Source organism: Zootoca vivipara, chromosome 7 (genome assembly GCF_965207765.1).
Source record: "Zootoca vivipara chromosome 7, rZooViv2.hap1.1, whole genome shotgun sequence".
NCBI classification, from domain to species: Eukaryota; Metazoa; Chordata; class Lepidosauria; order Squamata; family Lacertidae; genus Zootoca; species Zootoca vivipara.
Window position 1 is genome coordinate 91,667,326 of NC_142590.1, and position 14,407 is coordinate 91,681,732.

The 14,407-nt window shown below is 49.1% G+C and overlaps 1 protein-coding gene across 1 annotated transcript; it reads left to right on the top strand.

The window, feature by feature from the left end:
- The first annotated feature begins 2,304 nt into the window (after positions 1-2,304).
- On the top strand, positions 2,305-13,432 carry PSMF1 (proteasome inhibitor subunit 1). Its single transcript, XM_035123761.3, has 7 exons — positions 2,305-3,088; positions 4,575-4,727; positions 7,093-7,175; positions 9,494-9,688; positions 9,892-9,945; positions 10,062-10,220; positions 11,033-13,432. The coding sequence occupies exons 1-7, from the start codon at positions 2,960-2,962 to the stop codon at positions 11,082-11,084; spliced, it is 825 nt and encodes a 274-aa protein (XP_034979652.1). The 5' UTR covers positions 2,305-2,959; the 3' UTR covers positions 11,085-13,432.
- Positions 13,433-14,407: the final 975 nt, after the last annotated feature.

The window sequence follows — 14,407 nt, forward strand, 5'->3', positions numbered from 1 at the left end:
TAAAATTCATACAGTACACTGCTTGATTGTAAAAAAAATAACCTCAAAGTGGTTTACAAATCACAATGACAAGGTAGGAAAGTTTGAGGGGGTGCCTTCGATGTAGGAGAGGCCTAGCCAGGAACTTTCTTTTGTCATCTCCCCAGCCAGAAATCTGGGTCCTCTTCCAGGGATGCTCCAGCACCCCTCCTCTCCTTCCAGGGGGAGCAACAGCAAACACAGAGGTGGAAGGTTAATAATGATGATGATGATGATGATGATGATGATGATGATGATTTATACTGCCTTTTTCCCTGACAAGGACTCTTGTCTGGCTTCTCCAGGGAAGGAACAGGCAGTCTGGCTTCTCCAGGGAAGGAACAAGTCTGGTCCAGGAGCCAGGGGCAGGAGAATGAGCAACAGCTGAAGAGAATTGCAGGGCAGGTAAAACTCCTGCTATTCCCTCTTCTGAACCTGCCTGGGTTCTGAGATCTTTGGGGAGGCTCTTTTCTCCACCCTGCCACTCTCACAGGCCCACTTGGTGGGGACGTGGGACGGGGCCTTTACGGTGATGGCTGCTCCCAAATGACACTGGAACTCCCTCCTCCTCTGCTGTAATAAAGCATCGCTCCCTTACTCCCGAGCGGGCTCACCTGCTGTCATGTTTTGGGAGAGGAGGAGCGAGCCAGAAGGCAAGAAAGAACCAGCATCGCAAGCTCACTTAGCACCAAGGATTTAGGCCCAATCCTGGTGACACCCTCCCTGCGCCCTTCCTCTCTGCCCTGATCCAAAATGCCTCGGGAGTCTATTGCAAGAGCTGGGCGCATGGAACATGGAACTCTGGGGGGTTCCGTTGCACGGCAACTGGGCAAGTCGGCAAAGCAAAGCTGGAGCCCATGTTATTACCCCGGCCTCTGCCCCTCTTCTTCTGTGCCCTTTGGACCATGTGGGGCAGGTGGCAGTAGCCATGGCGGAGAGAGCCCGGAAAACACATGGTCAGTAGTAATACATGGGAAGGGTTGGGGGTGCAAAGGGGGGTAGCCTGGTTCTAGGGGGTTTCCCCAGTGGGAAGAGGTCAGCCTGGGGAGAAGAGAGGTATCTCAGCACAGGGTGGTATAATCTAAACCCATTTATTTGTTTATATTTATTTCATTAAAAAAATTACATACGGTACCTGATTGCAAAACAAACAAACCTCAAAGCAGTTCGCCAAAAGAATAAAACAATAAAATTATTAGTAAAATACAAAACAAAAACCCATTATTATCATTATGCATTTATTTATACCCCATACCATTTTTCCTGTTGGGGTTTACAGATTAAAACATTCCATAAATTTAAAACATCAGTGAACTGTATAAACACATAAACTGTATAAACTGTATAAATTCTAGATATCTGGGAAGGCTGGTCTAAAAAAAGTATTATTATTTTTTAGCAGTAACGTCACCTGCTTAGGACACCATCCCTTTACATCAGGCCTGTTTGGCAATCACCAGTGTTTGGGGGGCAGTTTGGGACAGTGGTAAGAGTGCTGGGCTAGAATCTGGGCGACCACAGTTCAAATCCCAACCAGCCATGAAACTCACCTAGGCGGGGGCCTTGGCCCAGTCAAGAGTCTCTCAACCTCCCAGATGCTTAGAAAGCTGAAGCAAGCTTTAATCCATTTTTAGTCTGTATGCACCGACCCAGACCCTGCAACCATCATCTGAGGGGGGAGGGCTCCTAAAAGGGCTAGACAAACTCAGGGGGAGAGAGATCTGTCGGTGTTTTTGAGTTACAGCTTCTGCAGAGTGTCTACCAGAGTGGCTGGGGCAACCCAGTCTGATGGGTGGGGTAACAACAGTTATTGTTATTAATATTACTGTATTGTTGAACAGGACATCACTATTTTCATCGCACCATGGGCGTAGCTAAGGAAGGGGCAGGGAGGCGACTGCCCCCCTTAAACCCTCAAAAAGTATTGAAAAGCATTAACACTACTCTATTAACTGAGGTCCCCCGCAATGTCCTCTTTTGGGGGGGATTTTTACCTGTGATCTCCCCCCCCCCAAAAAAAGATCACACACACCCAAAAAAATCCTGGCTGCACCCATGCACCAGAGAAATGTTGGCGGGTATGAACTTGAATGCTAACTCGACAATGGGATCCTGCAATCAATTTCACGCCTTCGAGGGCTCCAGGGATTAAGACTCGGGCATCCCACCGACTGACCACCCCAAACTCACAACGATACTTTCAGCGTTGCGTGTTTGCCTTCCTCCTCACTTTCCGCTCGCGGCCCTGCTTTTTCTTTTTTTCTTTTTTCCAAAAAATGCTTTATTAATTGAGAACTGCATAACATAAATATTCAGTAAATGTAAACAGAAAACATGAAAAAAATTGTAACAAATAATCTACAATCATTTGTTCCTCAATTATTTGCAATCGTCAACGTGACCTCCGTCCAATCTTCCCTTTATGTTTCCGAATTACATTTCTTACATTTGACTTTATTGCGGCCATACTTTTTTCCGGCGCAAAACAACCCCAAACCCGGAGCCCATTTCCGTCCTTTCCGTGCGCTCTCGGGCATAAAAACAGCAGCGCGCACGCCAAGGCGGCGCGCCGTTGCCTCGCTTCGCCATGGACGTGGTGGTGCTCGCCTTGCGCACGCGTCCCCGTCCCCGCCGTCGGAACCCCAGCGCCAGGCTCCGCGTTGGCTGCCGGGCTTGTGAGTCGAGCGAGCCGGCGGGGACTCTCCTTAACCCGGCAAAGGCTTCCTCCCTCTTTTCCCTTTGCGCGCGCGCGCGGGGGAGGCTGCTTCCCCAGTCGTCACTTTCGCTTTCGCAGCGAGCCTAGCAGGAGAAGAGGAACCCTCCTGCGCCGGCGGCTGGTTGCGTGCGAGGCCCTTTTCTCCTCGTCCTCCTAATCCTTCCTCCTTCCTTCTCTCCTTCCTTCCTTCCTTCCCCACGTGCAGGCGGCGGGCGGGACGGCGCCATGGCCGGGCTGGAGCTCCTCTACCACTCGGTCTCCCCGGACATCTCCAGCCCGCAGGACGCCTTGATCTGCTACCTGCACTGGAAGCTCATCACGCAAGGCTTCCGCTGCCTCGGCGCCGGCGACCAGGTGAGAGGAGAAGGGATGATGGAGGAGGGTTGCCAACGCTTCCCCGCCCCCCTCTCTCTCGGCGCCTCTGGCCAGGTGCATGGCGGCCAAGGGGGCGTGAGGTCGTCTGAGTAGCTGCGTCGTGGCGCCAGGCTGCGGAAAGGGCAGGGAATAAGGCTGGCGTGGCTTACTAGGCCGGGAAAGGAGGGAGGGTTGCCAACTCTTGCCCCCTCTCTCGGCGCCTCTGGCCAGCTGCATAATCATGCCAGGGGGCGTGATCTCCACTAGGTAGCTGCGTAGTGGCGGCCTCCCCTTTGGCAGGCTGTGATAAGGGCGAAGGCGTTGGCTGTCTCCGCTTTACTTCCTGGGACGGAAAAGGAGGGAGGCTTGCCCACTCTTTCGTCGTCTCTGGACGCTTCTGGCCAGCTGCATCGCCGGGCCTCCCAGGACAGTGAGAAGCAGTGGCCACCAGCCTGGCAGGATGTGGTTATCGTGTCTTGCGTGTTGTGCCTTTCCCCATAACTTCCCTTCCTCCCCCAGGCCCCACCCACCCCCAAAAGGTGGGAGGTGGTGGACTCTCCTTCCTTGGAGGTTTTTAAGCAGAGGTTGGATGGCCATCTGTCATGCAGGATCTAGTTGAGATTCTGCATTGCAGGGGGCTGGACTGGATGACCTCCTGGATCCCTTCAACTCTATGATTCTGTTTTAATGTTGGCTTCCTTTCCCGGTTCTATTATAGCTCGCTTTTAAGGGCGTGGCAACCAGAACTGTAGGCAGGTGCTTGCTTTGGTTTTAATTTTTATTGACCTCTGTATCGTAAAAACTACCCAGAGAACTTGGCTGGATATATAGCCTGCAAATGCCATTCTTCCTGCACATGTTGTTGTTGTTGTTGTTGTTTACCTGCCCTTCCCCCTAAGGTCCTATGGCGCCTTGCAGCATTAAAATGTCAAAATTGCTTGTGTATATTTATTTGTATGACCTAACTGATTTTTATTATTGCATGCTGCTTTGAACTGTTTTTAATACTGTGCTTTAATATTGTGACCTGCCCTGGGACCTTAGGGGGAAGGCCGAGTTGTTGTTGTTGTTGTTGTTGTTGTTGTTACAATGATAAGGAGCCAATCCAGCTTCCCTGGGAAGGGAGTTCGAGTCTGGAAGCTGCCACCACTGAGAAGGTCCTTTCCAGGCCACGTTTAGGGACTAGTACCAGACTCACTTTCTTAAGTGCTTGTACTCTTCCTCCTCCTTCCCCAACCCATTTTCCTTTCATGTCATCTCTGTAACCAGTGAATCCGCTGTTAAGGAATGGAGGGTTTTTAAGCCTTTAAGAGCGCCGCCCCCCCCCCGGTGCCTTTTCAGCTGAAGAGGAAGGTAAAAAGTGCTTTAAACAGCTAGAATAGTGCCCAAAGTCCACCCCAATGCACCTTCCGCCAGAGGTCAAAGAGATGCAGTCCAGTGAATTTTTAAAAGTTCCACCTGTCTCTTCTGGGGTGTCATTGCACAGCCAGGGGCCGACGAGAGGAAGTCTGAGATGCTGCCTGCCGGGTGGAACGCAGACAGCGACCTGTTCACCCTCCGTTACAGGATGAAGGACGACTCCCGCGACCTCCTGCTGAAGGGGATCATGATGGACGGCAGCATCATCCTCAATGCCATGGTGAGGCGGCTCTGCAGGCAGCTGATAGGAACATGGGAATCTGCCTTACATAGTCTGTTGGGCCCATCTGGCCCAGTATTGTCTCCACTGACTGGCAGCAGCTGCCCAGGATTTCAAGCCCTACCTAGAGGTGGTGCCCTTGGGTCCTTCTGCACGCAAGGAAGGTGCTCTGGTAATGACCTTCGGCAGCAGAAAGGTCTTTGCTAGAGTGCGAGACTCTTCATCTCAGGGCCGTGGGTACAAGCCCCACGTTGGGCAGAAAATATTCCTGCACTGCAGGGGCTTGGACAACTAGATCAGTGTTTCCCAATCTTGGGGCTCCAGCTATTTTTGGACTACAAATCCCATCCCATCATCCCTGACCACTGGTCCTGCTAGTTAGGGATTATGGGGGTTGTAGTCCCAAAACAGCTAGAGACCCAAGATTGGGAAACACTGGACTAGATAATCCTGGTGGCCCCTTCCAACTCTACAATTCCCCCCCCCTTCATTCTTTTATTTATATTTTATATATTTATTTATTTACATTTTATCCATTTTTTTTGACAAAGTAATAATCATAAATAAATAAAGATAAAATTGTGCACCCCACCCCCGAGACCATTCCCTTGCAACTATCCAACCTCCCAAAATGTCAACACCTCTTGCGATGGTTTGAGCCCTTTCCGTTTTAACAGTACAAATTCTAGAAACACCCTCCATATCTCCCCAAAACCATTTCTCCTGCATATTCCCCATCTTACCTTAATGGCACATGTTAATTTATCACTAATAGCTATATCCCACACCTCTTTATACCATTCTTCCATTTTATATCCTGCTTGCTCCTTCCACTTCCTAGCTATCATAATTTGTGCAGCTGTCAATAAATTTTTGAGCCAGACCTTCATAGCCTGCGAACCTTCCACCCCATCATAAATTGATAATAACGGCTTTACAATTCGATGATAACGCCCCCCCCCCCGTGTTGTCAGAATGTCTGCCAAAGGTGGCATTAGGGTCGCACCTCTGCATCTGCCCTGAGCTGAAGGGAGCAGAGAGAGAGAGAAATGTTTGGGGGCCCCCGAGTACCGAAAGCCGCCTTGTTTCGTTTCGTTCTTTTATTTTGTTTGGCAAAAGTTGTACATGGCTTAACTGTAAATTGAACCTCTAAGTGGTTTACGGAGGACATGAAATAGGCAGTAACGTCGTCGGCAAGAATAAAGGTCAAAAACAAGTATGTACAGTGGTACCTTGGTTCTCGAACAGCTTGGAAGCTGAACGTCCGACGCGGCTTCCGCTTGAGTGCAGGAAGCTCCTGCAGCCAATTGGAAGCCGCACCTTGGTTTTTGAACGGACTCCCAGAGCTGATTAAGTTTGAGAACCAAGGTACCACTCTAAGTGAAAAAGCACACCAATGAGAACAGTCAAAGTAAGCCAGGCATGTCCAAAGTCTGTTTTGGAGGCCTAATCCGGATTGCCGGTCAATTTAATCTGGCCCCCGTGGCAGTATATGTCCTGGTGCTCCTACTCCCATCTGTCAATTTTATTTTATTTTTCATATTTTTAACAAACCAGTGCCAAATTACATCAAGTTTAATTCAATATTTTTTTAAAAAGTCCAGTTTAGGGAAGTTTTTAATTTTTAATGTTTTAGCGTGTTTTAAATATTCTGTTGGGAGCCGCCCAGAGTCGCTGGAGAAACCCAGCCAGATGGGTGGGATATAAATAATAAAATATTATTATTATTATTATTATTATTATTATTAATAATAATTTGTCCTAGATTCGTTTCCACCTGTTGCTGCTTGATGTTACATATTTATCCCTGACTCACAATTCATTGCTTATATTCAATTCTCTTTAAACAGCAGCTGTCGGTTTGTCAATTCCTGCTCAGCGCTACAACAACTTCCATCATTCCCAGCCAGCATGCCTAGTGGTTGGTGATTATGGGTGCTGTAGTCCAAGCTGCAGTCCCCCGTTCCTGTTTGTAAACCAGTACACAGACATTTGCTTTGAGGCTGTGGTTCTCCGCTAAGTTTTGTCCCATCACCAGTTATAATCTGCACTGGGTCCAACTTGCCTTTCCTGTTTGGTTCAATTGTACTTACTTAATGTGAGCACTGGAATCTTTTTTTCCAGTGCCAGGGATCAATCCTGCTGTATGAGGATAATTGGAGAAGAGTGCCTCTGACCATGCGCAGACCGAGATTTCTTCCCAGCTCTTTCCCACACATGGCGGCACAACTTTCAGGAGGGAGATTTTCCTTGCTGCCCTCCTGCTGCCCCCCAATAGGGGGTGGGTTCATACTCCCCCTGCCTCCCGCTTTTCCACCTCCCATCCTTTCCAAGCTCAGCACTCTCTTTTCCGTTTTCCCTCCAGGATCCCAAGTCACAGAAAGTGTCAGCTTTGACCTTGAAAGTGTCCGATTTCGTCGACCCGGAACACCTGGCTGATTTTGACAAGTAATCGCAGCTCTTTCTAAAGGTCTTGCATGCATTCCGAAGAAGAGCGGTGTCTGTTTGCGAAGGGGCCCTTGGGTGGGGGGAGACATACGTGGCCTTTCCACAGCCGTGGGAACGTAAGCCGAGAACCCCAGCCAGATCAGACATGCATGGGAAAAACTAATCCTCTTCCGTTCACTAGTGGGCAAGCCAAACACATATAGTGCATACATCGTTTTATTTGAATGTTGTCTTTCCATAGTTCAAACCATGCTCAAAGGCAGATTGCAACATGGAAAAGTACACCATTGCAAACAAAACAGAAAGAGAAATAAACAAGAAAGATAACACGGAGTCATAGAATCTCTCCCGTCTTCATTCCACCCCCCTAACAACCCTGTGAGGTAGGCCAAGTTGAGAGGCAGCAACTGGCCAACCTTTTACAGGAGACATTGAGTGACTGAGCCTGAAACCTCTGTGTGCTCGCTCTCTGCCAGCAAAGTTCCTTTTCGGAGTCCCTCCTTGAGACCCTCAACAGAGATATTTCTGCACCCCCCATCCCACCTGAGTCCCCCCCCCATTTATTTAGCCTTCCACCCCTGACTCAGACAAGGCAATAACCTGTTTACAATTGCTGCAGGGTGCGGGGGATTCGGAAGCAAGCCATGCCCAGATTCTGCCATTCTGCACCCAGATTTGCACCATGAGGTTCATAGAGTAGAATCTCAGAACTGTAGAGTTGGGCAGGACCCCCAACGATCATCCAGTATCGCAGGCTGGCCTGGAGCATCACATCCCCCTGCCCCGCCTTGTCTTTTCACATCTGCCTTCTCTTTTTAACATCTTTATTGAAAGTTTAAAAAGTACATAATTATATGTGCACTAAACATTGTGAGATGTAAATAAAAGAGAGAAAAATAAAAAGAGAAACAGAACCCATGAAGAAGAGAAATTAAAGGGGGGGGGGCAAAAACCCAGAACTCTACATTTTACAAGGTTGTTATTGTACTTTACCAGATCTTAACCTATTACAGTATTTGTAAGAATGGATTCCCAATATCACTGCATTTGTCCATGGCAAGTCTGCATTTATATGCAAGTTGTTCACATGTTGCGAGTTTGTCTTAAGTCTTCAATCGTAGAAAGGAGCCGCCGCATTTTTATTTTTCCAACTCGTTTTTGCTGTGATAAGGGCACAGAGAGCCCACACATATTGTCCTTTTGCAACGTTACATGTGCCAGGTGTTATGTATTAAGTTAACTGCAGTGTTCCTTCTGGCCACCATGGCTGCCGTTCTTACCCTGCCCACTGTGGCTGCAGTTCTCACTCAGGTCCACAACATGCAAATGAAGGATTGAGAGTGCTGTTCACTGATTGGGTAGCTAGGGGAAGTTTGTTGCAAGTTACTGAGTACTATATAAGCCAGTTGGCTAAGCTGCTGTTCAGTCTGGACTCAGAGCTAGAATAAAGGGCTGGTTGTTTTGAGAGCTGTGTCTTCATCCTTCTTACCCACTATTCTACACCAGGTATATAATTAAAGAGGATATTTTGCTCTGAGAACGTAAGGTTGTTCCGTGCTCTTCTGTTGGTGGTTTCAGTTACCTTCTGCCAAAAATCTTTCAACATAGGAGAATGAAAAAACACATGTTTTCGAGAAGCATTATCCCTATTGCATCTCCAACAGTTAGATACCTTAGATAGCCCTTTTTAAAAAACAAACGTAATGGGGTCAAGTGTATTCTAAATATTGCTTTTTTGTGTGTTGTATGAGCCTCAATTTAAGGTCCAGAGACACCCTCGTTATAGCAGTTAAAACAGTTTCCCACTGTGTGGCATAGCTGCCAAGTCTCCCGTTTTCCCCGGGAAACCCCCGTTTTTACTTACCTTTTCCCGGTGGTCCCCCGTATCACTTCGTCTCCCGTTTTTCTCCTTTATTTTCTCCTGCCGGCGGCCATTTTTTTCTTTCTGATTTGCCCTTCTCTGGGCACAAAATGGCCGCCACCGGCTTCAAAAGTCGCATCTACGCATGAGCGGAAGTGCGTAGATACGACTTCCGGTGTCGGTGGCGGCCATTTTGGTGCCCATAGATGGGCGGGGCGACACCGGAAGTTGCGTCGACGCACTTCCGGTCATGCGTAGAAGCTACTTTTGAAGCCGGCGGTGGCCATTTTTGGTGCCCATAGAAGGGCAAAGCGACACCGGAAGTTACATCGACGCAACTTCCGGTGTCACACGGCTGCCGGTCCCGGATTCTGCAGTCCGGGACTTGGAAGGTAAGCTGTGTGGTCGGAACTGAGGTCTCTAATTCTGCCTGCCTTCTCTGCCTCTCCCACCTCAGAGTGTTCCAGAACACTGAGGAGCTGCAGGCGCAGGTCGCGGCCCACATCGTCTCTCCCTTCGAGGCGGCCAAAGAGAGGAGCGTGGCCAAGGAGGAGCCCAGGCGTGAGCGGAACCCGTCTCCTCCCAACCCTCCCGACCATGACCCGCTGTGGATTCCACCTCGGCACCCCCACGGCAGCCGGCAGCCCAACTGGTAAAGCCCCTTCCCATGCGGCAGAGAGCGCTGGGGGGGGGGCCTCTTGTGGGGAGGGCCTGATTTTGATGGGGGCTGGCTTTGGTCCAGAGGTTTGGTCCAAGGATGCTGCTAGGTTCACATGCGCAAGGCTGGATCCTGGCGTTGAGCTGAGCTTTGCTTATATTTCTCGGCCGAGAGTGAAAACGCCGTTTCCGTTTCAGGCCAGACCCCATGGGGCCCTTTGCGGTTGGAGGAGAAGATCTGAACCCCTTTGGGTAAGTTTGTCCCCTTTACCAAAAAAAGGCTGTTTTTTTAAAAAAAACACCAAGAAATTTCCAGCTCATGTTCCCCCATGGATCTTCTCCAATCTCCACAAATTCTTCTTGCTCAGGAGCCGGAGCGGTGGGATGATTATGGATCCGCTTCGTTCAGGGTTTCCAAATCCCATTATCGACCCGTCTTCAGGACTCCCCAACAGGCTCCCTCGGGGATCTGTGCCTCCCGGTGCCAGGTTTGACCCCTTTGGACCCCCTGGGGCAAACCGGAGTGGGTAAGTGTGGGGGCAAGTTTGCAGGGAGGGGCAGGGACAGACACCAGCCTAGAATGTCAATGCTGAAAACGTTTCTGCATTGCAAGACATTTTCATGCCAGGGTCAGGAAATCCAAACAGCTGCTCCCTTTTCACTAATTTAACCAATAATTAATTCAACCCGTACCCAACAGAAATAATAGCATCCTGCCATCTGCAGGAGCTGCAGAGATTTAGCTAGGTTTTCAGAACGGGGCCTGCCTTTCAGGGTTGCCGTAGTTCAGGGTCAGTGCATCTGCTTTGAAGGCAGAAGGCTGCTGGTTTGATCTCTGGTTTCTCCAGGCAGGGGAGGGAAGGACTCTCATATATATATATATATATATAATGTAAAATTGAAAATGCAAAAATAATCTTCTCTTCTCTCTCTATATATATATATATGGAGAGAGAGTTTTTAGCATTTTCAATTTTACTTGCAATAACAAAAAATAAATAAAGCCAAACTCAATAGAAACATAATTCCCCTTTGACTTCCCTCCCCTGCATTCATGGATCCTTACAGTGGGGGGGGGGGTATTTGATCCCCTGCTAAATTTCCCCATTTGCCCTCTGACAAAGAAATGACCAGTCCATAATTCTAATGGTAGCGTTTATTGTAGCTGTGAGAGACAGAATAACAACAGGAAAACCCCCAGAAGACAGAAGTCAAGAGATGGATCCGGCTCCCGGCCTTAGTTTGCCTACCCACGCTGTAGATGGAATGGGTAGCATTTTATTCTTGCTCGCCCTAGAATATGGGGAGTGGTGGCTGATGCTCTTCATTCACCTTCCAGGCCAGACCCCGACCACCTGCCACCCCCCAACTACGACGACATGTTCATGTGAGGAATGCCGAGGACCTGCTCCCCTCGGGTTGATCGGCGCTCAACTCTGACCCCCAAGCATTTGGGGCATGTGCTTCCGTCTGCAAGGAGGCCGCCACCCTGTCTCCTGCTTTGATTTCCCACCACATAAACCGGAAGAGGAAGGCCTGTGCATAGAAATGTGTATATATGTATATTTTCCCCCCTCCATCTTCTCCTGCTGCCCCAAACTCTTTAGGGTGACTTCGCCGTCACCTTGAAACGGCGAGCGCCCGTGAAGCAGGGCGGCCGTGCTCTTAGCATCTGCTGGGGTGTTGGTTTTCAAAGGATGTGACGGGGTCAGGGAGGAATTGTCCCGTTCCAAAAGATTGGTGTGCCCAGCAACCCAGCTGACCGCTGATGCTTTCTGACGCCAAGCATAGCAGGGGCAGGTGGGGAAGAGTTGGACCAATCTGGAGCCCGGCCTCCAAAATGCCTCCGCCCTCCCCAGCTTGTCACTCAAAACAGTTTCCAACTTAAAACCCCTTTCTTCCTTGAAAGGCCATTCCCACGCCCCCATTTTCCTAGCTTCTGATGAAACCCAACTGGCTACCCGGCAAGTCAACACCCAAAAAAGCTTCTCTTCCCAGGTGGCACACTTGAGTTGGCACAGAGCAGGCTGGGAAGAAGCTGAAATGGCAGCAGGGTGATTGGGTGTTTTAGTGGCAGGCAAATTGACTTGGCTCCTTGGCCTGGGCAGAGCCATTTATCGGCACCGTTTAGGGGCCCCAGGGCTTGCCGAATGCCGACAGCTGCCTGCACCCCTGTCTTGTGATGATGTGTTTTGCTTTAGAGGGTAATCTCTTGCATGCTGGCTTCGTGACAGCCTTCCCAAAGTGGAATTCCCTCCAGAAGTCTAGGACCACAGTCCCCATCAGTCTCAGCTTGGGGGGGGGCAGACAGCTGGGTCCCCAGAACTGCCTCTAAAAGCACAGTAACTTTTTGGTTCCCCTTCTCCAGTTGCCACACACACACACACAACGTCCCCAGCAAAGTAGGCCCAGATCGACCTATTTGTGTTGCATGCAAGGGCGTGGCCTTCCTTTGCGGGCTCTGTGCCTTTTGAACTGCAGGCTGGCAGCAGAAATTCAACAGGTGAGGGTTTTTTTCCTTTTATAGGCATAAGCTAAGGAACAGCATCCCTCTCCTCGCTCGGCTGCTGTTAAGGGAACAGATCCATTAAAACACACACACACAAACAATATTGGATAGCGTACATGCAAAAAAAGGTGAATTGTATCCATCTGCCTCTCTTCCTCTTGTGGACTTGGATCCTGTTCCCCTTAAGTACAAAAGAGCTTTTTATTCCCGCTGCCTGGCAGCTGTTTTGACTTCTCTGGGGAGTAGGGCTTGAAGTGGAGGCAATCATCTTCTACCCTCTCCCTTCAGGGTAGCGAACCGGCTGGCCTACACCGCACGGCTGTGTGGAAAAGGCTTGCCCCCCTCTCTCTCGCTCTTTAGCCAGAAATGGCGTTCTCTGCCTTATCTTCCAGGCACTGCCAGACAGCGTTTCTCGTGGAAGGGGAGCCTGTGGCCCTCCGGTCATCTGAGTCCCAACTCCCATCAGCCACAAGCTTCGGCCATGCTACCTGCAAGGGCTGATGGGAGTTAGGAGTCCGGCAGCAACTGTAGGGCACCCACTTCTCTGACTCTGATGTGGCTCTGCCCAAGAACAGGTTCCCACAATCGTTTTTCAACACGGTGGTCACAGTGGCCTTCCAGTTAGCTTTTTGTGTGAGAGAGGACAGTTTTCTTCCTCTGGTTGGCGAGTTTCCATCACTCCGCCCCATCTATCCCTGCAAAGAGGAGGCACTGCTGCGATTTTTCGGGCGGGGAGGGTCAGCTGATATTATCAGAGAGTTGTTTTTTCCTGCAAGGCTTGCAGCCGCCACAAGATGGCTTTTTAAAAAATTGAAATTGCGTGATTCTCTGGTGCAAGTTGCTTCGCTTGCTCTTCACCACGTCACTGGGAGGTCTTGGGAACTGCCTGCCACCAGAGATGGCAAAATTTCTGCTTGAAGCAGTTACCATACCAGGCGGGGGGGCTGCTTGGGTGGACTGGCAGCACTTGAGTTCTGAAAGCCATCTATGCTCTTAATAAGCACAGGGAGTAAACCGGGAACGTTCGTTTCCACTTGGAGCGTTTCAGTGGCTTTGAGATTTCCAAACTGCCGCATTAATGATCCCTGCTCCACAGGGATGTTGTCTCTACAGACGGGCTGTGGCTTCGATTATAATAAGGACTGTGTGTGTGTTGTCATAGGGGTGACCTGAGTAGGTGTGTTGCAAGTTAACCCCTTTAAAGTAATAATAAAAGTTCATGTTCTTTCACGCGGTGGTTGTTGACTCTTTGGGCGACGACACTCAGGACGACCATAGAACTGTAGTGTTTGGAAGAGACCCCCCAGGGTCATCTAGTCCAACCCCCTGCAATGCAGGAATCACAGCTGGGTTGTGTGGAGGTGCATTCTCTGTGTCACCAGGACTTAAACGTTGGCGAGAAGCACGATGTCAAAAGTATAATAATGTTGTTTAGTCGTGTCCGACTCTTCGTGACCCCATGGACCATAGCACGCCAGGCTAATGTGTATCCTCATTGGAGAGAATAGGCTTCTAAACCCTAGTCTCTGCTTTTTCCCCAAAGCCCCATGAGGAAGGTATTGTGTTAAAGCATAATAATAATAATAATAATAATAATAATAATAATAATAATAATACAATCATACCTTGGTTTACGGTAAGTACACCTCGGGTTAAGAATGCTTCAGGTTGAGTACTCCATGGACCCGTCTGGAACAAATTAATCCACTTTCCATTACTTTCAATGGGAAAGTTCACTTCAGGTTAAGTACGCTTCAGGTTAAGTACAGACTTCCGGAACCAATTGTGTTTGTAAACCGAGGTACCACTGTAATATTCAAATAGCTGTTCCTAGTGTAAAAGCAGACCCGCAAAATAAACTCCAGAACTGTAGCTCTGTGCCTCTGATCCATTTTGCCAGCTGATGTGCGTAGTGTGTGAACTGAATCAATTCCACCCCATTTGAGAAATACTTACCTCTATCCTAGCGGACTGTTACTTGATTAAAAGAATTGCCACTCACTTAATTGTTTGCCTTCAGATGGGATTGACTGGCTAATCAATTGAAATAAATGAGCCTGTTGCCGAATTCTCTGTGGATATGCCTTTCGAGATACGAAATGAATGGGGAGAGAATTTAGTAAAGGAAAGCAGGTGTCAACCATGGAAGGGGAGGGTCATCTCAACGCCAATACGCCAATTCAAGTCTCCCTGTGATGATGTGAA